The sequence below is a fragment of the Crocodylus porosus genome, unplaced genomic scaffold (genome assembly GCF_001723895.1).
Source record: "Crocodylus porosus isolate Cpor-Errol unplaced genomic scaffold, CroPor_comp1, whole genome shotgun sequence".
Taxonomy (NCBI): Eukaryota; Metazoa; Chordata; order Crocodylia; family Crocodylidae; genus Crocodylus; species Crocodylus porosus.
The window spans coordinates 940914-964336 of NW_017728928.1; the positions used below are offsets into that span (position 1 = coordinate 940914).

At 52.6% G+C, this 23423-nt stretch overlaps 1 protein-coding gene across 6 annotated transcripts in view; it reads left to right on the forward strand.

Moving 5' to 3' along the window:
- BAIAP2 (BAI1 associated protein 2) overlaps positions 1-23423 on the forward strand; it is a 65204-nt gene that overhangs the window by 27558 nt on the left and 14223 nt on the right. For all 6 annotated transcript variants that reach the window (XM_019542279.1, XM_019542281.1, XM_019542280.1 and 3 more), the window contains 3 exons: positions 17976-18128; positions 21323-21550; positions 21965-22163. In XM_019542279.1, the coding sequence (XP_019397824.1) occupies positions 17976-18128; positions 21323-21550; positions 21965-22163 (580 nt within the window). The remainder of the gene's footprint in view (positions 1-17975; positions 18129-21322; positions 21551-21964; positions 22164-23423) is intronic.

Here is a 23423-nt window from a genome sequence, read left to right on the forward strand (position 1 = left end):
AATTCCATTGTGCTAGATACCTCTCCCTGCCGGTCTCTTTCTGCAGAGATCTTCTCCAGGGCCTCTCCCTTTGCAATGCCTCTCCGCTTTCCCACTTCCCTTGGGTGTGACAGGATGGCAAGCGCAGGCTGGAGGGGCCCTCATTGGAGACAGCAAATAACTTGAGTAAGCAGTGACTTCTGATTCAAGGATACTTGAATACTCCTTACTGCTTTCTAATCAGATTTTGATTGCGTCCTCCTGAGAGTGCCACAGAGTCCCTAGATAGGCAGGCAAGCAGCTCAGCACAGTGGCCCGGTCTCAGTGAGGGGAGCGTGACATTTTGTCAGATATAGAAGCTCAAGCTTCTGGATTTCCAAGCAGGGAGAAAGTCTGGGAATAACGTCTGATTAAAATGCATCTGGCAAAGGGTTCTGAAAGTTGCCACTGATGCACGCAGCACCAGGGGTGACTGTGACAGCAGCAGGACAGAGCTGGGCCCAGAGCGGGTTAATGACTGGGTTTATACCAGGCGTTAGTCTCCCGTGGATGTCAGTGACCCGAGATACAAACTTCACCTGCCCCCTTGTCAGTCTGCAGCAAGTCAGAATAAGCAGCGCATCTGTCTGCAAGCACGTGGTAGCCTAAAATGCTCTCTCTGCTTGTCCAGGCCTGTTCCCATCACCAAGGCCATGGGGTAAACACAGCAGTCCTGACACATTCCTGTTGCATGGGAGGGGTGTGGGGGAGAATTAGTGCATGGGCCAGAGGAGCTGCGCAATCCTGCCTCTTGCAAGTGACCTTTTGCGGGAGCTGCCGCATTACCCCCGGGACTGACATTAATCAAAGGTTACTCGAATGACAAGTCACCCTTCCCAACCGGTCCCCAAGCACGGATGACGACTCCCCAGCCCAGCTCTGTTGAAGGGCTGTGTACCGAAAAGCATGTGCAAAGTAATCAGCAGATAATTAGAGTGAAAGTTATGCAGGGGAAGTGACATTTCTAATTGTACCAAAATCCAGGGAGCAAATTACTCTTTTGGCAGCGTGGATCAGAAAGATCACTGAAGGGGAACGACAGAGGTGTTTATCAGCAGTCCCATCTGCAGCCTCCAGAAGGGAGACTCGTTTTTATTTTGTGTTTTATACTGCTGTGTATTGAGCTCTTATTTCTATGCGCCCTCTAAACACCTAGGGCTGTCCAGGAAGGATTTGTACAAGTCAAATAAGGTTTACACGGCTCCTTCCGAGTCTGTGGGGGCACTAAACATACTTTGGGGTCCTGTCTGCCCAGCAAAAAGACCTGATTGTGCATCCAAGTGTCTGTTTCTTTGTAAGAGGCAAGGATTCCTTAGGGCTTAGGCTTTTATTGGGCCAGCTGTGTAGTCGGGAGAGTTAGGCAAGCTTTCGAATGCAAGGCTTTCTTCATCAGGTCCGATGAGAAAAACACAGCGTAGCAAAGGGCACTTGTACACGTGACAATTTGCTCATGTACACGATAGTGGGGGGGGAAAGGAGATGTTCATTCTTCTTTATCATTAGCTGAGAGAGAATTGCAGACCATTGGGCACCAGTACCTGTAGGAAATGCAAGGTATGAGGATCAGCGAGGCTGAACAGATGAGGGGGGCCTGCGGCATGTCCCACAGAGGTACCCAACTAGCTGGGGAGTGGGCCTTGCCCCGACTTGGAAGGAGTTTTGCCCTTCGCCCAGGGTGTCTACCCGAGTTAGTCCATATGGATTCCCCCCAGCTCTTTCCCATCTGTGCCTTTTACCACAAGCTACAGGGAGGTAGTGACTGTTCGTTGCAGCCCATCAAACTGAGCATTTGATGTTCCTGCCACGAGCTGACAGATACACGGGTTCTCTCCGTAGGCGGTGCTTGCTCGGGTGGAGGGGAAGAGGATCAGGCTCTGACTCTCTTTATCTTTCCAGAGTAGGCATTTAGGAAGTGCTTATCTCTTTGAAAAAGCCATATGATGGCTTGTAGGCTTAAAAAGAGCCGTGAAAACTGCTCAATGGCTGGATTTGTCTGGATTAAAATAAAAAGTTGCCACTGCTGAATTGGACCGAGTGCTGTTCCCCCTCTGCTCGGGGCTGGCCAGTGTGTCTATGTTGCAGGTCTGCAGCAGACAGGAAGGAACAACACACCCTTTATGGCAACGCTTGCCATTATGTCACTCTTTTATTTCTGGTGTATTTGAAAGCTGGGGTTTTGGCCAGTTGGTAAAACTGCTCCGCGTGGCTGTGGGAGGGGACCTCTAAATGTCCAAGGCTCAGCTGGACTCTTGTTCTAAACACCTATTGCAAAATGTTGGAAGATAAACTTTTCAGCCGAGGCAGCTTTTTAAGACAAACACTTTGGAAGGAAGGGAGAGGCTTTGTTTCATGGCTCGCAGAAAGGGCCGTGCGAGACTGGCTTGCAAATTCGAAGCGGAGTCGGGGGGACGAGTCAGCACAACCGTTGGCTCTGCTCCCCAGGGCACGCGAGCCATTCCAGAGGCGAGGCCTGCCCGCTACGGTCATCCTCTTCCTACGTCTTGACCTTTCTCCTTGTCCCCCGCCCAGAACATTTCCCCTTTTGTTTTGATTCTTGCCTTGGCTCAGCACAAAGGCTGACCCTGCCAGGAACGGAGCTTCACCACCCGTTGTGGTTCATCGCGTCTGCAGCTCCACTCTTCTGACTTCCAGCATCTAAAGAGCAGCTGGTCAGAGGGGGAAGCCTCTTGCCTGGGGCACAGAGAACAGGATATCTTGCTGCCTTCCCTGGAAACAGGCTTTAAGGCCAGCTCAAGATCCTTGGCTGAACGGCTGCAGTCACGTGCACATTCAGTCTTGTTCCATCAGGATACGAGCTCTCTGACTGCTCGCTCCATATGGGAAGCTAGCGAGCTGCGCCTTTCTCAGCAAGGGCATTAGCACTTGTAGGAGAGGAGTTGGGATTGGCATGGTGCCACCTTTGTGGTAGCCTTGTAACACCACTGCCATCCACCTGGGCTTGTAACCAGGATGCCAAAAGCTCTTCTCAGTACCGTCAGCAACCGGAGCCGAGCCTCCTTGAGCCCGCATTTGAAAAGGAGACCTGTCACACAAGAGCTGGACCCTTGGAGATTATCCTCTCTAATAGTGGGAGAAGTGGCTGCCAGCAAGAACATCCTGGTGGTTAGAAAAAATTGATTCTGCTCAATAAAGAAAGGAAATCTGCTTTTGCTTTGAAGACTTGTGCACTTTTAAGATATTGCAGTACTTTGCAAGTGCCTGTTGAACGGTCATCGGGATTCAGATGCTCTGCCATCTACTGCCGCCTTTCTTGAGAGCTGCGGTAGATGTGACAGCTCTTTTATGTGGGTTTGTTGTCTGCTAAATCACAGCATTTTATTGTTGTCAGGAAGTAAAACCCAAGTTTCGAATTTGGGCCCCAGCTGGAGGGGACAAGAAGATGCTCTTTAAGTGGGCTTTGAATGAGTTGCTTCCTTCCTTCATCCCCAACCGTCCCAGGAGCTCCAGCTCCCTCTTCCCTTAACCCATCCTTGCTCCACCATGTCTTGGCAATGGGAACCTTAAGGGCTACTGTGTGGTAGGACGAGGGGCTTGCTTGGACCAGGATGCTACGTGGGCTGGTTTATCACTGAAAGGTGCAAGAGATCTCTTGCTGTGTCTGATTTAGCAGGTGGGGAGGCAATCAGAGCTCAGCAGAAGCATCCCACGTGAGATGATATGTTCACAAAGGGAAAGACCCATGGCTGAGACCCATCAGGCACTCCACTTGAACTTGCCCAGCTGAACATGCAATTGCTTTGCTCAGGTACAAAGAGCAACATCCACTTCCAAGCAAACCGAAACCCAAATCACCAAAGCCCCTTGTGCACGAACTTCGGGTGCCGGTGAAGAGCTAATCCAGATCTCTTCTGTCTCTCTTGGGTCTGAAAAGCTCCAGCTGCAGTGTGAACACCCATACATGTTTTCCTTTCTCTGTTAACTAGATGAAGGACAGACTCTAAGGATGGATGTGAGCAAACCATGCTAGGGTTCACAGTGGAAAGAGCTCTGCTTCCACATGACGGTGCCTATGAGCAGCTCTTAACGCGCTTAGTTGATGTGTGTCCATGATCTGTCCTGCTAGCGCTGGACGGTATTTAATACATTGCAGCGGCCATTTGTTTGTTTTGCAGTGACCATTTGTGAGCGTCTCAGTGCTCTAAAGTGTCTTTGCTTCGGGCCTTGAGATTGGGTCTGGTGTAGTGAGGTTTCAGGCCACTGACTCTTCCTGTCTGGCCTGCGGCTATGAGCTGCTGTTACCGAGTCCTGTGTCCGCCTAGCCCAGCTCCTCGCTGCTCACGGCTCGGGTATAAGTGAGGACCAAGGGTTTGGCCAAGTGGCTCCGACATCCCTTAGCAAAGGGATCTCTCTCTTCAGGGGTCTTGGCACGTATTGGAGGTCAGAAGGACAAGCCAGTTCTGTGCACTGCTTTATGGATTGTATTAGGAAGACTAAGCAAGCAATATTCAGATTAAACAAACATACCTGAGCCTCACTGAACAAATTACAGCTGAACCCCAGTCGCATCCTGGCCACAGTTGAGACCTGAATTAACAGGTTAACAATGAAGTTGGTTTGTGAAAGCCGCCTGTTTAATGCAGCAGGTGATGGGCTCACCGGGATGATGCAAGAGAGCTTGCTGCTCATTAACCATGTATGTGTGCCCCAAAGCCCCAGCTGTGGCCGTGTCTGTGCCAGGAGCACTTTGCTGGGGTAAGAATAGCACTGCACAGCTCCAGCAAAGCTCAGCTTTTTGCTGGCATAGGGCAAAGCAAGTTCTCCTGGTAAAGGCAGTCTTGGTACCAGGGGTTTCTGCCAGCAAGAATCACACTGGCTGGCGGCAGTGCTGTCTGCACCCCAGACTGACATAACCAGGCCAGCTGAAGTCTTTTATGTAGACATCGCCCAAGGTTTTCTCCACACCGGTGACCTTGGCAGAGTGGATGAAGGGCACGGCTGTCTGTTCTGGTTTGAGATTTGCAATCAAGAGGGATTCACGGGGCGAGGGCAAACCTGGCTTGGCTTGTGTTAAGGAAGGAGAACCACTTGTGTGGCTTGTCTCTGGCTTCCTGCATCAGGGATTCCTCCTTTAGCCTCGTTGCTCTTGACCACAAAGATCTGCCTCTTATTTTCCATCTCATTTCCAATCGTGGAAGAGAAGAAGAGGGTTTTGCTCACCAAGGGAAACTCACACCATAGGTGAGGGGGCTCCTTGAACCCTCCCACTCCTTCCTGCCTGGGGCTTTGTGTCCCATATACCAGGGTGCCTCAGTTTCCCCCACCAGGGTCTGTGTGCCCCTCTTCTTTCTCTGTGCTTCACCCTCCTTCCCCAATTGAATTATTTATCACTTGCATCTGGGAGTTAAGTCTAGTGTGCAAAGCTGTACCGGGAGACGTGCTTGTGCCCAAAGGCATGGCCTGGTGCCATCGACCAGTCTATAGACGGTTGCTGCGGCGCTTCAGCGTTAAACGCACAGACTTGTGTGCATCCCTTCTGCGGTGTCTAGATTCCTCCCCCGGCCCCGGCTGTTGGTACCGAGAACGTTCCCCAAAAAGTCGACTGGCCTTGCTCCAGGGGGGCAGGGTTGTCATACCCGGTTTCTGATGCACCCAGGCGCTCTGAGCTCGACGCCATCCTTCTTTTTCCGCTCGTTCCCATCGCTGCTGCGGCTGCCTGGAAGCCTCTCGGGCAGCAGGAGCCAGATGAGCGCCCACACGCAAGGCGCAGGCCTCGGGGCATCAGCGGTTGGAGAGGCCGAACCCAGCTGGCTGGGCCGCGCGCTCCCAAATGCTGACCAGGGGCTGGGGCCTGGAGAGGCTGTCTGATAGGGGGGTGAATTATTTGCTTCGGCTCCAGGAGAGGGGGGCCGAGGACATGGTCACAGGGAAAGCATCTGCAGAGAGACTGACTCTGGCACCCATCCCACCTGGCTTGCCACCCTGCATAAGGGAGGGTGGGCATCTTTCACCCAGCCTTGCTGGGCTCTCTTTCCTGCTGCTTTCTGCTGTTCAGTGGGGTGGGGAGAGAGGCTTGGCAGCCTTTTCTAGAAGGGGAGGTTATGTTAAATTAGTCCTTGATTGGATTATAACTCCTGGCAAGGTATCTTAGTGTCTTCAGAGAGACGCACACGCGCCACTCCAGTCTGCATATTTTAAGCGTTAAATACCATCAGGTCAAACAGCCTCGAGTTGCAATAAACTTTTTGTAATTGAGGCCTCGTTTTGATATTCCCATAAGGCAAAATAATTTTAGTTATAGGTCAGGAAGCAGTAACTGATGAGTCGGCTCAAACCAGGCCACCGGGGCTTATATAAAGAGACAAACGGGGAAGACTTATGTAAAACCTCCGAGGCAGCTCCCGATTTTCAGTGGCTGGATGCGGGGAGCTGGGCTGTGTTGCCTTCTGACTTGAGACGAACACGACAAACGGCCTCTCTCTTCCTTCCTGAGCACAGGTGCGGGGAGGTGGGGAAGTAAGGGGGTTATTTAACATCTCTCCTGGGGGGATCTCTGCCTCCTGCTCATGGTTATGGTGGTTGAGTTTTCCCACCGACCTGACTTGCTTCTCCTCTTATCAAATCAGACTTGGCAGGGGAGTCTGAATTCGACGAATCCAGCCTGAACTATCACCTACGACCCTTCCTGCTTCCTCTGCTGAAGGCCAGGAAAAATTCCCACGCGGCTTCCCCCCCACGACCCTGCCGTCGTGCACTTGCCATGCATCATCTTCGTTATCACCAGTTTCCGCCGGGGGAAGCAGCTAAGCCCACCCCATTGCCTTTCCAACCCAACAGGAAGCAAGGAGAGCTGGCAAGCTCCTGGGAGCCTCTTTGGAGATGTCCATCTTAGTGCTTGGCATCCCTCGGCCTTCAGAGAGGCAGCGGGGCTCCCTGGTTCCTCCTGCCAGCAAATAGCTTTGGGTTTGGTGCTAGAGGAGCCCTAAATATGCACTTGCCCCCTTTGGGGGTCTATATGGCAAGTTGGTTTGATAGGGTGGGACAGCGAGAAGAGGGAACAGGTCTTGTCCCCATTTTCTATTCAGCTGCTACAGCTGTACCCCGTTCTCTTTAAGGTCAAGTAGAGGATTGTGAGGTTGTGTCTATGCCGAGTTCCCTTGGCTACAGCTCAGCAGCACTATCAGCCCCTGTTAGAAACCTGTTTCTGTTCCTGTTTATGTGTGTGTGTGTGGCTTTTTTTTAAAACCCCTTTTTCCATAAGCCAAGCTGCCTCATTCATCTCCTGGAAACAGCTCCTCCGAGCTATTTCTGCGCAGGTGAAGACTTTTCGAATTCTGGAACGTGGCCTCAGAAGAAAAATCCTCCTGTGTTTAGCAAGCTGATGAAGACGCATCCCAGATGCTCTCCATGCTGAGGGATTGTTTTAAGTGGCTGATCTTGAAACACCCACGCAGGCAGCCAAAGAGAGCAGTTGGTTGCTGTTTTAGTTCTTTGTCTGTATTTTATATAATATTGTACGTGTGCACGGCGTGCTCTGGCGCAGGGAGTGGATGGGCTGCTGCCCTGAAGAAGAGGCCCGTGAGACGGGAAACCTAATGAGAAACGACAGTCGTTCACAGGGAGACAAAACGGCACGCCGGAGTCTTAGAAGCGGCCAAATTATGAGCCTTGTGCTCCAGAGACTCGGCGATGCACATTTCACATCCGATGAGCTTCAGCTAGTGCAGAAGCTGTCCGCGCGGCTCTGCTCACTAAGCAAAGTGCTTCATGCAGAGAGAATGCAATTTGTGTCCTGCTTTGGGATCCGCTTGTCAGGCCTTGGCAGCAAATGAGCAGTCGTTCAAACGATGCGTGTTGACTGACACGGTGCGGGGGGAGCAGGACTGGGAGACGAGGTGGCAGAGCTGCTGCTGCAGGAGCGGGCTGACCGTGTTGTCGGGAGAAAAGGGGCAGCAGGGAGTAATGCAGCGTGCATCGCTGGAGTCAGCAGCTACAAGGGCTTTGCAGACTGGCAGCGCCACGTGCGCTTCCCCAGGGCTCGGGTTCAGGGCACGTGTCAGCCTCGTCAAGGATGCACGCGTGTTTTCTTCCTCTCGGTCCTGTTGTCTCATTACTGTTGTCAAGAGTGCAGCCGTGCCTCCGCCTGCTTGTAATCTAGGGTAGAGCTGGAGTGAAGCCAGGACAGATGCGCGAGTGGGGTAACATGGATAATGCCGTGTAGGTGTGTGCCTTAGTCTTACACGTGTGCCCGGACACATGCCACGCTGTGGGCAGTGTGCAAGAGGCCAGCTCTCAAGGCATTTAAACAAAGGGACGAGAGCAATGTGGTGAGTCAGAAGTGCTGGCCACAGATAACCTGAGCGATGAGACACTCCTGCTAACGTTTACTAGTGCAGCAGCTTTACAGCCTGCTGGATGCCTGATGGAGGAACGTATGTCAGAGTAGCCCCCGAGCACCAGGATGCATATGTGTGCATTTGGAGAGTCTGAGCACTTCTGCCTGAGCGGCACAGAGGAGGAGAAAATCTCCTTTCTTTTTTTTTCCCCCCCCTTTGAAGGGCATTGCAAAACTCCTGGATTAAACGTTTGACTAAGATTTTCCAGCTGCGCTGCCACGATGTGTGACTCAGGCACTGAGACTCTGCCCCCCAGTTCCACTTACTTGCAAAGAGGAGGCTGCACGGAGCATCGAGAGCCGTGCCGTGCCCCGAGCGAGCTGCACGGGGTGCCCGTCAGGGAGCCGAACCATGCTGGTGCGCGGTGGCCTAGAGCTGGGCCTGCGGGACGGGTCATTGCGTGTCGGCACGTGCACAACCCTGTGGTCTCCCAGAGGGTTTATGGCCATTTTGGTAGCATCTCGTGGCTTCCCTGGTCGCCCTCACGGCTGTTCCCCAGCCCTGTTTCTGTTAATTATCCAAAGGGAAGCTGAGGTCATCTTCAGCTCGGTTCACAGCCTTCAGTCTCCGGGTTGCAGTGGGGTTTTCTTTGAGAAGTGTCCACATCTCCAGGGCTGAAGTGAGACTTTTAGTTCCCTCTACAGCGAAATCGAAGCAAAACCCCAAAGGCTTCCACCTAGATGAGACTGGCAATGGGGGAGGCTGGCTCCGGGGAGCTTTAGGCACAGCCACTGCTGTCTGCCAAGTCGCTCGTCTCAGGTTTGAACTTGCGTCCAGTGCCTGTGCCTGTGTTTTGAAGGCGGCTGCCAAAGTGCTTTGCTGGATGGGAACCAGAGCGCGCGGAGCCTGGCAGGCCTGAGCCCCCGGACTGTGAAGGTGCCAGGAGGTTGTTAGTTAGCATTTGTGACCAGGTGAGCGCTCTGCAGTGGCTCCTAGCTGGTGCTAACCCTGCCCTGGAAGCATGTTCCTGAGGGTCTTTCGCACAGCTCCTGCCAGCTCTAGGGTTTCTAGCCCAGGTGCCATGAGCAATGGGGCTGAATAGCTGTAGAAAAAGGAGCACCATTCCTCTTGCACCCCTGAGAGACCCTTGGCATCCTAACTACCATTCAGCATCACCCGGGAAAGCCATCACAGCCTCCCCTGTCGCAGGGCGGGCGATAAAAACATACGAGTCGGTGGCTGAGAAGCACGGTTACTGCTCATGGCAGAGGAAGAGCAAGGCGGTTTTGCTCCTTCATAAATTGTAGGGGGCTTAGAGTAGCAAACTTAGTTTGAAGTTGTGATAGCAAGGGCTGTAAGGGTGTTAGGTGCTGGCTGCAGCCGGGATTGGGAATTTGGACCAGGGTAAGCTGATGTTAAAAAGACAAGAGCACAGTAATGGCCATTTACTGGGCTAGATCCTAGGTCTGTCTTGCCCAGTCTTACTTGGGTCTAGGTTGTCTCTTGTCAGCACACTGCTCCTTCACTCCACTCCCGTTTCCTCCCTCTGCCCTCACCTCTGAGGTTTTAAGTCACTCATGGGGGAAATAAAGCCCTGATCAGACCCATTTCTCCAGCATCTGGATCTGATCAGGGCTTTGTTTCCCCACCACTCCTCTCTCTCACTTGCAGCCTCTAGCATTTAAGGTCCAGGCAGTTCTGATTCAGAAGCTGTGCCCCTCGCTCCCATGCTCAATAGCTACAAATGCCACTTTCCTCCAAGAATGTGTCTGGTCCCTTTTTGAATCTGCCTAAAATGTTCCTGCTAGAACTAAAAAAAAAAGAGAGAGACAGAAAAAGAGAAAGCAAGCAAGCCCCGGAGACTTTGGTCTTAGAGGGCCTTGCTCCTCTGCTCCAAGGCAGCCCCATCAACGCATATGAGATCAGGAAAGATTTGTACCCCCCGACCTCCACCGACTCCCTGCAGCAAGCCGTGGTGTCCTTGAGGTTTTCGGGCAGCGAGCCTGGGTGGGTGAGGGCTGCTCACGCAGTTTTAAGAACAGGTTAGGCAAACACTCGCCTAGGGTGGTTTCGACAGGATGATCCTGCCTTGACAGGGATTGGACTAGATGTGACCTTGGGAGGTCCCTTCCGGCCTGACGGCTCCGAGATTCTCCGAAACCTGTCACCCTGCCAAGTGTTTACACTGACTTCTTTTGTTATTTTAATAATAGCATAGGATGTCTCCTCAGGTCTGCTTCTGGCTCAGCATAGGGTGCACCTCTGCGCCGTGCCATGGGGCTGGGAGGAGGTAGCGAGGAGCTGTTACTGAGCAGTGCTTCAGGCCTTCCCGGCCTTTCTTTAATTGCTAATTAACTCAGAATCATAGAATTGCAGGGAATGAGGATGGGAAGGAAGCTCAGGAGGTCACATCTAGTCCAGCCCCCTGCTTCAAGCAGGACCAGCCCTGACTCCATCATTCCAGACAGGGCTTCATCTGCCCGGGTCTTAAACACCGCCAAGGATAGAGACTCCACCACCTCTCTGGGGAGCGTGTTCCAGGGCTTCACCACCCTCCTAGTGAGAGAATTTTCCCTAATATCCAACCTCAACTTCCCTTGCTGCACCTTGAGCCCATTGCTCCTTCTGTCATCTGTCCCCAGTGAGAACAGCCCAGCTCCGTCCTCTTTGCAGCCCCCCTGCAGGGAGGTGAAGGCTACTAGCAAATGGCCTGGCCCTTGAAGAGGGAGCAGGCCACCTTGTTGAAGAAGCCCAGCTGCAGGCATTTAGGTAATGAGGGAATATCCCATGAGTGACTTAAAACCTCAGAGGGGAGAGCAGAGGGAGACAACTTGGGTGAAGCAGCAGTGTGCAGGGAGGAGACAACCTAGACCCAAATAAGCTTGCTACACTACTGTCCTGGGCCAGAGCCAGAGGGATCGTCCTACTTCCAGAGAAGGGCTGAAGGTTGGGCTGGTGCAAGGCCCATGCTTATAGGATGGGTGAGGAGCTCTGGCTGGGCCATGGGCTCACCACCCTGTTACATTACCCTGATCGGTGTTATTACCTCCTCCCAGGGCATATCTACACGTTCATTAATGTGCCATAGTTAGTGCTCATTAAGTTTAGTACCTTACAGGTAAGTTTAGTATTAAGTTTAGTACCTGTATTATCAGGTACTAAATCAATTATGGAATAACCAGCAGTACTGTGCAGTAAGCACCGGTGCATGCCTTTTGAGTGATGTTAATGCGCAGTAGACTAATACAGTAATAGCACGGGTCTTGCCGTGACGTGTTAATGCGCAGTAGAATTAGTCTACTGCACATTTAGCATCTCATGTAGACGCGCCCCAGTGTAGAGGTGCTGGCAGCACCTGTCGGCGTGCTGCTCACTCTCTCCCCTAATCACCAGTAATGTTGTCCTCAGGGGTGATCCCCCGCCGGCCCACTCGGTACGATGATGATTAGCACTGCCCTTGGTTTACACTGTTGACTAGCTGCCACGGCTTTGTTTCTCTCAATAAACAAGTGGAAGAATTCATCTAATGAGCGTACGTTCATGTTGAATACTTCAGCAAATTCCCAATATGATGCCCACTGTTTTCAAGAGTTTGTCATCAGCACAAGTCAAAGGGTTTGAATCTCCAATTTATTTATTTTTGGTCCTTTTTAACTTTTCCCATGCCTTCCATGTCAATGTGCTACAAGCCTTTGAGCCTGCTGGTAGCATCTGGGAAGAACTTGTTGGTCTAAAACCATCTCATTCTCTACAACCCCCACTCTTCCCGGGATAACAGCTGTGCAAGTTGGAAGCTGTGAAATGTGCTTTCTTCTGCTCCGGCATAATCTTCCCACTAAGATGTTCTTCTCTTTCTCTTCACTTTGAGCTGCTGGAGAGTGGAAACAGTCAATTTTCTCCTAAAGATGCACCGTTCTAGGGTAGCTACCTGGCCTGGCGAAGCAGACCTAACTGCTTGTATTAAGCTGTATGGGCCTGCATTAATTTTAGCAGCACCCTTATAACACGGTGCATGAGCCAGAGAGTTGAAGCTGTAGGCTGTGGGAATGGCGGCTGGTCGGGGAATCATTCGCGCGGGCTGTCTGTGTAGCCTGGCAGAGGACGGCTTCCACCTTGCTAGCGGTGCACGTGCCCTTCTTGCTGGTCACGGGCTCCCGTGTTCAGGCCTCAATACTGTGTTTTGCAACGCTCAGTTCATCCAGACTTTGTTGACATGTCGCAGATTTTTGATGTTTTGCAGGATTTTTTCTTCTCCATCTTTCGGTGCTGTCCCCCCTTCCCCAGCAGGAAAGCATCAAGCCTAAAGCAGCAACAGCCATAAAACAAAATTTCTTCCCCCCGCCCCGAATCTCTGCTCCCTTTGGTGGAGAGACAAAGTGCTGACATTGCTAATTAGGTCATCTCTGTTCCTGTTGAATTTTAACATAATGTTTTTACACAGGGGAGGAGAGAGTTATTTGAAGGCTCTTCAACCTAGAAACCCAGAAACGCTTTCTAGAGCTGCCTGTTGTCTGGGGAGGGCTGGGCTCTAGCATCTCCGCGAGCCGGTCAGTTGGGGCTAGCTTGTCTGGGACTTTGCATCAGAGTGGCTACATATTTTATTTATTTATTTACTGGGAAATTATTACTGGATTTTTTTTTTATTTAAATATTTTTTCTTCCAAGTAAGCCTATGCAACCTTTTTCCATCGGAAATCAGCAACCTTATTGAAGGCCAAGCCTTCCTATTTCCGATTTTGGGATAATTTTAAATATAAATTATCCAGGTGGTACCTGTTATGCATTGAAATGTTAGGAAAGGCAAACCATTGAACAGGGAGGGGGTCATTTCTGTCTGAGCAGCTGAAATGATGAGGTTCCCAAAGCGCTACGCTTAGCTCCTCCTCAGCAGCTACAGAGAGAATATTTTCCTCTCTTCAGTCTAGTTCAGGGGTTTCCAACCTAAGACTTGTGGGTCGGCTTGAAGCCCCTCACCCAGCCCATGAGACGGGATGACTTTGATACCCCTGGTCTACTTGGTTCGGTATCGAGATTTCATAGATTTCATAGACATCAGGGCTGGAAGGGACCTCGGGAGATCATCGAGTCCAGCCCCCTGCCCAAGGGGCAGGAAGTCAGCTGGGGTCATAGGATCCCAGCAAGATAAGCATCCAAGTTGCTCTTGAAGGTGTTCAATGTCGGTGCTTGAACCACCTCCGCTGGCAGACTGCTCCAGACCTTGGGGGCTTGGACAGTAAAGAAATTCTTCCTTATGTCCAGCCTGAAACGGTCTTGCAGGAGTTTGTGAGCGTTCAACCTTGTCATCCCTTGGGGCGCTCTGGTGAACAGACGTTCCCCCAGATCCTGGTGGTCACCCCTGATAAACTTGTAGGTGGCCATCAGATCACCCCTGAGCCTGCGCTTTTCCAGGCTAAAGAGTCCCATGGCTCTCAGCCTGTCATCGTAAGATCTGTTTTCCTGAGATCACTGTAAGCAGAGAAAGTGGTGGGGGTGGAAAAAAGCTGGAAAGGGTTTGTTTTTGCTGCGCTAACCTATGATAGAAATTAGGGGAGAGGCTGAGATCTACCAGTCCTAAAACTGCACAGCCTGCGGGCTAGGAGTAATGAGCTCAGTTCACTAGTTGCAGGTAGCCATCCCTGGCTGATAAATGAGTGAGCTCCCGAAACATGTTTTGCCTTAAAACCTCTTTCTTATGCATCAAGCACACTAAATAATGTTTTATTTAACTAAACAAAAAACCCTCTACAGTGGTGTTTTTAATTGAATTCCCATATCCATCCCTACAAAGATGAGTAAATAATTAATCATCTAGTAAATGAAAGGGTTGCATTTTCCAACATAGTGTAAAATCAAAGAATCTGGATAAAGACGCAGTAAGCTGCACAACTGTTTGAATGCGTGTCCTCCTGAGTAGCAAAGGGGGGGGAAAAAAGCAGTGCTGGATCTTTCTAGTTCCAAATCAACTTTGATACTCAGCCAGTGGGAGACGCAGCCTTTCTTGAGGGAAATCGCTCAAGTACAATTGCAAGACCGGACTAAAATCAAAGAGTTAGATCAAGGGTTCTTGCTCATGGATTTGTAAATGGTGATAACAGCCAGGGATCTAGCGAAGCTCATGGAAATCGCTGCATCCTGCCTTTCACAGGAGGCTGACTGACCCCAGGGCTGTCCTTTGTGTCCGGAGGTCAAGTTCCTCCTCACCGCCCTTACGCCCTGGGAGGACCTGGCTCCAGGCGTCCTGTGCCAGGTGAAACCCGAGTCCCCGGCCTGGTGCAGGACCAGCCACTCTCACTTTCAAGTGACTCGCGTTGGATTGATGCTGCTTCTTGTTCAACAAAGTCAAACTATGTAGGAGGAGTCTTTGCAGCAGGCCGCTCAGTCTGCTGAATAACACGGGTTCAAGGGCGTTCCGGGTCCCACCGCTGCCCCCGAGCATCCCTGCCATTGGCTGTGGCTTTGCACTTGCATTGCCCTTCTTAAAAAAGGGACTGAGGTGTTATTCTCTTCCCACTTTGGGCTGGGAGAGGAGGGGAACGTGAACAAACAGGTGGAAGTGAGTAGTGGTGGCTGAGAGCAGAGACTGCCTGCCCTCTGATCCTGCAGGGCAAATCTACACATGCACTTTAATGTGCATTGGCCTATTCTAATGCGCGTTAAAACATCACAAAAATGCTCTTTAGCTAATGCGCATTAAAATAGGCTAATGTGCTTTTTCCAAGTACCTCACCATGAAGGTACTAGATTTAATACGCATTACTTAAAGCACATGAATGAATGTGTAGATGCAAAAGAAATGAAAACTTAAAAAAACAAACCAGCCAGGGTCTGTGCAGGGTCTCTCTCTTCAACACCTCTGGCCATTCGATGCCAGTGGGATGCCGAGAGAGAGCAGTTGGTGTTTTGTTTGCAGAGCGCTCCCTGCACCGGGTCCAGACCGTGGTAAGACGCTGCTCCCCCAGCGTGCTCAGCTGGGAGCTCGCGCATCCACTGTAACTTGTCACTGGCTGCTGAGAAGGCTCCAGGCTGCAGGGAACGGGAGGGCTCATGCACCTGGCTACGGCTGCTGTGACAGTCCGGCCCGGGTTTTTTCTCTCAATTACCTTCACTTCATGCCGCCTGTCCACAGCCTGACAGCCCGTCTCCGATTCATTGGGTTTTGGTCTCTATGCAGCCCAGCAGCTGCACTTTGCAAATCCTTTGAGTTACTACCCGTTTCTTCGTGTACTGAGCCAGGGAGCATTGTTAGGTCACTTACCTTGATTTACTTCCGTTCCAGAGCATTGGCGCTGGCACGAAGGCGGAGGGAAGACTGGGGAAGAGTTTGAAGGTTTTCTAAATGCAGCTTGTGATTGCAGAGAGATTTCTCCCTAATGACATTTGAATTGGAGCTTGGCGGGGGGGGGGACCTGGTCCAGGAAGCTTTTGCATGCACAACACGGCCATTTTCCAAGGAAGAGGAGGAAGGCATAGTCCAACCACTGGACCGAGAGCCAGGAGTTCCCCAGTGCTAGCCCTGATCTGATACGAGCTCTCACGGGGGTGTTGAGCCGATCACATTATCTCACTGGCCATTTCCCAGATGAGTTTCGCCCCATTTTCTGTGTTGCACAAGTGTGCCAAGGGGCTCGGAAGCTGAAATTGCTACAGCTCGATTAAAGATTGGAGAGAGGCAGAAAGCCGCAGGACCTCAAATTCCCAGTATGGCTGTTTTCCAGGAGAGCTCGGAGTCCTCCAGCCACGTTTAATTTTGCCCAGACTGCAAAGCTGTTCGTGACTCTGTCGCCTTCTAGAGCAGAGGAGGAGGCAGAAAAGGAGCGTGATCCACAGCAGGTTGAACTGGAGCACTCTCTCTGGCATGCTGTTGGTTGAAGTTATCCATGCTCTTTAGAAAGGAGCAGTTCAGGGGCTGGGAATGAATTGGGAACTGTCCAAGCCCAGCTCCCCTGAACCCAGACTGAATTAATAGGTGGGCACAACCTTTGGCATCCCTCGTAAAGTGAATAAGTAGCTGGCATCCACCCAGCAACGAGCAGATGTTCCCATCTCTGAATCCTCCAGCACGCTTCTTGCTTACTGTCTCCCTGATCAGCTCCTTGGGGTTTGGTAGTCATTAATAGATGTGGTGTCTTCTTTTGCCCCAGCAGGCATCCAGCTGGGTGGAGCAGGGAGCTTGGCATGGCCTTGGCGAAGCTGCGAGTGTTTCCCAGCTAGCCGGAGATTTCTGTCTTGCTTCTTCCACCAGAGGTGTAGTTAGCAGTATTAATCTGAAGTCGAGTCAAAGGCACGGTACATTTGAACTTTATAGACCAATGGTTCTCCAGCATTTTAGTTTCAAAGCACCCCTGGGTACACTCAAAGCCGCCCTCAGAAAATGCCAGGTGTTAGAATACATTAAAAAAAATATGCCAGCTCTTTGTTAGAATACATAAAAATAACAGAGCAGCTTTTCTATTGCAAAGAACCCGGAAAAACCACACCTATGGATTTCTCTTGGAAATCTCCAGGCTCATCCTGTGACTTGTCTTTCCAAACACGGTAGTGCTAACACTATGTAGCCCCCTGGAAAGGATCTCAAGGCACCCTGGGGTGCATGGCCCCTGCTTGAGCCTCCCTGGTATAGACGACCCAAAGCAGAGCAGCCCAGGGCAGATGCCCGCGTGTGTTTGGGGCTGGTGCTGTGTGAGATGTGGGGCTGGCCCCAACTGTGCAGTCTGTCCAAGCAGCACACCTGATGGCATGGGCCAGAGAGCCATTTTGGGTGGCTTCCGGTGTTTCTGCTCTAAGGACGCTTCTGAGTCACTTCCACGTGGTGTGGACATGTGCGTCTCGGTGCACGTGGCCCCAGAGGAAGGCCAGGTCCCTGTCCCGGGGGGCAGGTGAGCACAAGCAAGTGGGCTAGGGAGGGGGAGACGGACTGGAGAAGAGAAGGGGCAGGTTCCTAATTGCTTCCGGGTGCTCTCAGCAGCTCTGGGAGATGGCTGCATTATGCGCATCACACAATACCCCGGGTGGGAGGGTGATGCAGCCGTCATCCTGATGAAGAGGCTGCTGCAGGCGACGGGGATGGCGGCTCCGGCACCTGGGCCATGCCAGCAGGGAGCTTCGCCCCGTTTCCCGCAGCGTGGGCGGCTCTCGCAGGCCTCTCCCCGAGCAGCACCCAGGTGCGTGGGGATGGCTGAGAGGGTGGCAGCGAACAGCACAGCTCTTCCCCTTCCCCCATCCCACCCACACGCCTTCTGCAGCCCACGTTGTGAGTCAGTGGCTTTGTGTGGGGGAGTTCAGATGAGTAAGGACGATTGGTGAGACACGCGTGCGCGCGCGCGCACACACGGACATACACGTGTGCATGCGTGTGTGCGCCTGCTGCCCCCTGCTGGCACGTCGTTAGCTAAACTCTATCTGAAAAAATGCGTGTTATGTAAAAGCGCGGTGATGGTTTTCGTGGGAGCAGCTGCGATGGGTAATACCGAAAACAAAAAAACCCCGCTGTGTCGATGTCGGGTTTAATAAACCGGCACCTGCTCTGCAGGGGATTGGTGCCCGGACAGATGTGGCTGTGGGTTTCTGGGGAACTTTCTGTACACCTCGTTGAATGCAGAGATAACTGTGCAGCAGAGCAGTTGCCCTCTCCATTGAATCCCTTTGCCTGTCTTTCCCTTGCAGTATATCGAAGCTATCAGCAACAAGCAAGGCGAGCTAGAAAACTATGTCTCCGACGGCTACAAGACAGCGCTCACAGAAGAAAGGAGGAGGTTCTGCTTCCTGGTCGAGAAGCAGTGTGCCGTGGCCAAAAACGCCATCACCTACCACGCCAAGGTGAGCCGGCGTGTCTGAAATGCCCCACCTCGCCAGGGAACGGCCAGAGATGCCTTTCTACAGCAGCTGGTCGCTGTGGTGAAGGTGTCTCTCTCGTGGCTGCCAGGAGCCTTCACGGCTGGTAGTAAAGAGCACCGACGAGGCAGTAATGGGGATATCTATGGTGCTGAGCTGCAGGGTGCTGCTCCGAGAGCTAGTTTTACCCCCTTTCCCAGACCACCCAGGGGTGCTGGGCATGCAGACTTCTCTGGAGGGTTTGCCCCAGGGCAGGCAGGGTGAAAAGCATCCTTTGTCTGCATGGCTGGGCGGATGCTTCTGTGGAATTGGCTACTAAAGACCCCAAATAGGGCAGCCACGGGGAGATGATAGAGTGACCTGCCTCCACCTGTGCCTGCTGAGCAACGCTCTGGGGAGAGCACTGAATATACCTCTCCCGCGAGGCCTCTCCGGGCAGGCAGGCCTGTAAGTAGGCGAGGCGGCTTCCGAGTGTGGGGCGGCGAGTGTCACCTGGCAGCTCATCACTCTCCAAGGAGAGGATTAAATAGGAAAGCGGCTGCTGTTCCCAACTCCCACTTGCCCACTTTGCTCCTGCCTACACCTCTCGCTCACGAGGACTCGCTGTTCCATGGGGGAAGGACAGCCCAGACCTCTCGCCTGCCAGCTCGGGACCTCGGCGGAGGCTCCTGGTGCCCGGCTCCGTAGCTCACGCCGGTACAGTGCCTCTCTAGATACCCCCTGCTTCCTCGATGCGACCCTTGGCCTCTTGCGGGAGCTTGCCGTCTCGAATATTCCTGCTTCCCCCCCTCCACCCTGGCCCCCACCCACCCGACATCACTCCTCTCACTTCTCCCATCCATCTGTCAAGGCTGAGCTTGGAAGCAGGGAGTAGCAGACGAGTTGCAATTAGTCATAGCCATCCCAGCACTGTAGTATGTGCTGAGTCAATAACCAACATATGTTAATTTTTCACAAGGATCAAGAAGGAGAGTTTTGTCTTTCCTAGGGCTAGTGAACAGCTCTGGGGTCCTCCCCCCACTGGCCACAGACCTGTGGCACTCCTGTTGCCACCAAATATCACAGAAGCACCTTATTGAAACATCACAAGCTAAAATTAGAGCCTTAATTGCAGCCAAGGATGTGAGAGATTTGTTTTGTATGAGTTTTTGCAGGTGGCTCGCCCATGCGGTGGGTGGGTGTACGTGTAACGTGTATTCTAATTTCCCAAACCCGTCTGAGCTAACAAGACACGGATGGCTGGTGAATAGTGCTGCTCCACTGCCGATTTGGGGCTGGGCAGTGTCACTCCAAAGCCAACATCTCGTATGTGTGTGCACACACGCGTGTCTGTGCGTGCATGCATGTGCCAGCAGGCACCAGCTTTTTGCTGAAGGCACTGCAATCTGTCCTGGGAAAATGACCCTATTCTTTAAAGAAAACAACAAAAGAGGCTTTTGCTAACACCAAGGAAAATAGCTCAGGGTGGTATTTAATTAAACCCCTGGTTAATAGCTAATCTTGAGGCAAATGGGTAAGCGTTTACCCTGCAGTTCTGCTCTCTGCTAATTGGGGCTGAGTTAAATTTCTCTTTTGGGAGCAGCAGCCTCTGTGCTGCTTAAAAATTGGCTAGCTTCCTCGTGGTGCTGGTAGATGATTCTCCTGCGTGTCCTGTGGCGAGGTGGGCCTGTCTTTTAGAGTGGCGTGGTGGATGGCAGCTGCTCTTTGCTCTTGGGTTATGACTCCATCACTCCCCCAGTGCTCAGCACACCCCTTTCCCTGCTCCGTAGCAGCTCTCCTGCCCTCACGTTGCAGCCTGGCTGTGGGAACGAATCTTGGAGCAACTACAGCACCAAACCTCCAAGCCCGGGTGCAGATGTTTGGGGTCTGCTCCGGGGCTCCACTTTCCCTGAGCACTGGTGACATGGTATAGCCATGCCTTTAGCTCCTGAGAAGTTCAGCAGCCCAAACCCCTGGAACTGCAAGACATCTAAGCAGAAAAGCAAGAGCTCAGCCCTGGAGTCTGCGCAGAGGAGCCCTCTGTGCCACCAGGCTGCTCCAGGTGAGGCGGGCTGAAGCTAGAGCCTCTGCCTCCAAAGGCTGGAGGTCAGAAGCTGCAAAAACCGAACAGCCCTGGAAGATTAGCAGGTTCCTTTGGGAAGTGGCTGGGTCACAGGCGGAGATGACCTCCCATCCCTGTGCCCAGGAGTGGCATATCTGGGGCATGGATGGCGTGTCTGCACCTGTCGCTGTCCCACATCCCTGCCATTCTGTTTATGACGTGTCCAAGTCTCCCTGGGATCTGAGACCAGCAGTTATTAGCTTCTTATGGGGTGGAATGGGAGTCCCCTGGCATGACCAGGACATGCTGCAAGGGACCTGGCTGCCCGCGGTCTGCCTTCGAACGCCTGTCCTTCATTAGCCAGGCACCAAGACTGCACCTACTTGGTGGGAGCAAATTTCGGGCCTCTTCAGGGGGGCGACTTAGTAGGGTAGAATAGGACAAACACTGCCTCCCACCAAAATAAACCTGCCTAGCCAGGCCAGTGGGCCGGCTCCAGAGATGGCATCACTTTGTCAGTCGCACAGCGGCTGCCAGCTTGGACAGCTGCAGGAAAGGAGTTTGCAAAGGCTGCTTTGGGCTGTGCAGAGGAGGCACATTGCAAAGCTCAGCCCCCATTAACACTGATTTACCCAGTATAGTCTGCCCCGTCCTCCCTGAGAGGTGCCTTTGCTCACATGACAGGTCTTGGCTGATGGGTCTTAGTTTCCACACCTGGGTTCCACCTCATCATGTCAGCTCCTCCGACCTCCTGCCAGCAGAGGAAGTTCATTACCTTTCCCTCCCTCCTGCTCAGCTTTTAATGAGCTCTTGCAAACTTGTCCACTGTCACAAGCCAAATCCTGGTTGCATGCCAGTGTTGAGCATGCGCACATGCAGGTAGCTGGATCTCTGTCACTGCTCCAGTCTGCTGTGCGTCCGGGTCAGGGACACTTGAGGTCTCAAGCTAGCTTTAGATGCATCATAGTCTTGATCTGCTTCCTGGGCCTTTGGGACCCGGGACATGAGGCATCCAAAGGGCTTGGTTTGAGAAGGGAACCATGCCAGGATGTCTCTCTCCCTGTCCTTGCTCTTGAGGGGCACGCGGGCTTTTCCTCACAGGACTCTCATGGACTCACTCCTCCTCCTTTGCTTTTAGGGGAGGGAGATCTTGGCCCAGAAGCTCCCGCTGTGGCAGCAGTCTTGTGCCGACCCCAACAAGATCCCGGACCGGGCCATACAGCTGATGCAGCAGATGGCTGCCAGCAGCAACGGGACCATCCTGCCCGCCCCTCTGTCGACGTCCAAATCAAACCTCATCATCTCGGAGCCCATCCCTGGTGCCAAGCCACTCCCGGTCCCACCAGAGCTGGCCCCGTTTGTTGGGGTGAGTACACGGTGTGAGCAAGATAGCTTTTGCTGAGCATTATAAACCTACTCCTTTAGGGTGTACCATGGCTCACAGAGAGTCGCCTTCTCCTAGACTTTCGCTGGGTGCGGTGGTGGGGCTTGGGGCCAGTCTCAGAGCATACAGCAGGGAATAGGATGGAGACCAGCATGGGCGGACATGCAGTGAGTAATGTGCTGTAAGACAGGATAGCTGCAGGGTTTAGGAAGGGGTTTGCTGATGGCCTAGACGTGCCGTGGGTGACTGTGCCCTTCCTCCTGACGCCTTCAGTCTTGGCTGTCTCTCTGGAGGCAGAATACCAGGCTTAGCAGTGCTGGGATGCTGCTCCGCATGGCCAGACTATCATTTCATGTGCATAATGCAGCCATCTCCCGCTTTCCCCCCTCCCTGCAGCGAATGTCGGCGCAGGAAACCATCCCTGTGATGAATGGTGTCTCGGGCCCTGACAGCGAGGACTACAACCACTGGCCGGAGAGGAAGCCGGCCCAGTCAAAGCCCTTGTCTCCCCCGCAGCCCCAGAAGCTGAGTGACTCCTACTCCAACACGCTGCCCGTGCGCAAAAACGTCCAGCCCAAAAACAGTTATGCAGCAAGTAAGAACTGCCCCCCACCCCTAAAACAGCCATGCCAGTGGCCACACAGCACATCTGGCACATGGGGGTCACAGTCCTGCAACCAGCTCAGTTGGGATGAGCAGCTGTCAGGGTCAGTACAGGGCAAGGAGGGCTTGGGTGGCCACAAAGGGCCATGGCTCCCTCAGAGGCAGTTGCCTCCTGTCCGGTAGCTTCTGGGTTAAGTTCATTAGTAACTAGACAGTAATGCATGGGGCATCTCAGCAGCCGCATGAAAGATGTTGCCACTTTCACGCATGGCTGGGCACAGGATTAGAAAACCACGGGGGTTCATTTGACTGGCAGTTTCCTTTGGGAGGAAACGCGCCTGCCCTCCGAGAGGTAGATCAGGATGGCTCCGTGGGGCGAAGCAGGCTGTCGCTCTGCAGGGCAGGGGCCGTCTCTCTCATGCTTGCACTCTGCTCTTGCAGACAGACCCAGGGACGCCCCGGTGCTCCAGGCACTGCTGTAGGGCACAGAGATGACGGAGAGTCACCTGCCCTGAAGGGGTAAAGCCACTGGATTAGGCCAAAGCCAGAGGGGCTTTTCCCGCAATGCCAGCGCTGCCTTTATGCATGCTGTCAATACTCTAGGACCATGTCTCAGCCCTGCTTCAGAAGCTGCAACTCCTTGATCTCCTTTCACGTGGGCCCACACAACTCCCCTCTGGATTTTCCCCTTCCCACACATAATGGTGAAGTGTCTGGAGTGACAAATTCAGCCTGGGCATATGCCACTGCAACAGTGATTTCTCAACCAGGGTGCCATGCAGTGTTTGCACTGTTAGGCTTATGAGCACAAGTCACAAGATAAGCCCAGAGATTTCAAACAGAAGTCCATTGCTGTGGACTTTTTGAGTTCTTTGCAACAGAAGAATTGTTCTGTCATCATCCAATAGTCAAAAAAAAAAAAAAAAAAGGATGAAAACTAAGAGCTGGCACTTTCCAAGGGGGGTCTCGACTCTCTCCGGGGGCGCATCGAGTCCAGAAAACTCTGAACTACACAATGACCTGTTTGCACTTACCATTTAGAGTCGAGATGGTCTGAAATGTGAGGATTGTTAGCACGTTGAATGCCAGAGGAAATGCACAGCTTGGGAGCCGAGCTTCCCACCTGTGTGCTCCTGCCTTTAAAAGTATTTTAAAAGCCAACTGTATAGCCAAGAAGTGGGGGCCTCCTGAACTGCCTTGGCCATCCAGGGGGGAGTTCCCATTATGTCCAGTAAGCTTGGATGTGTTTATC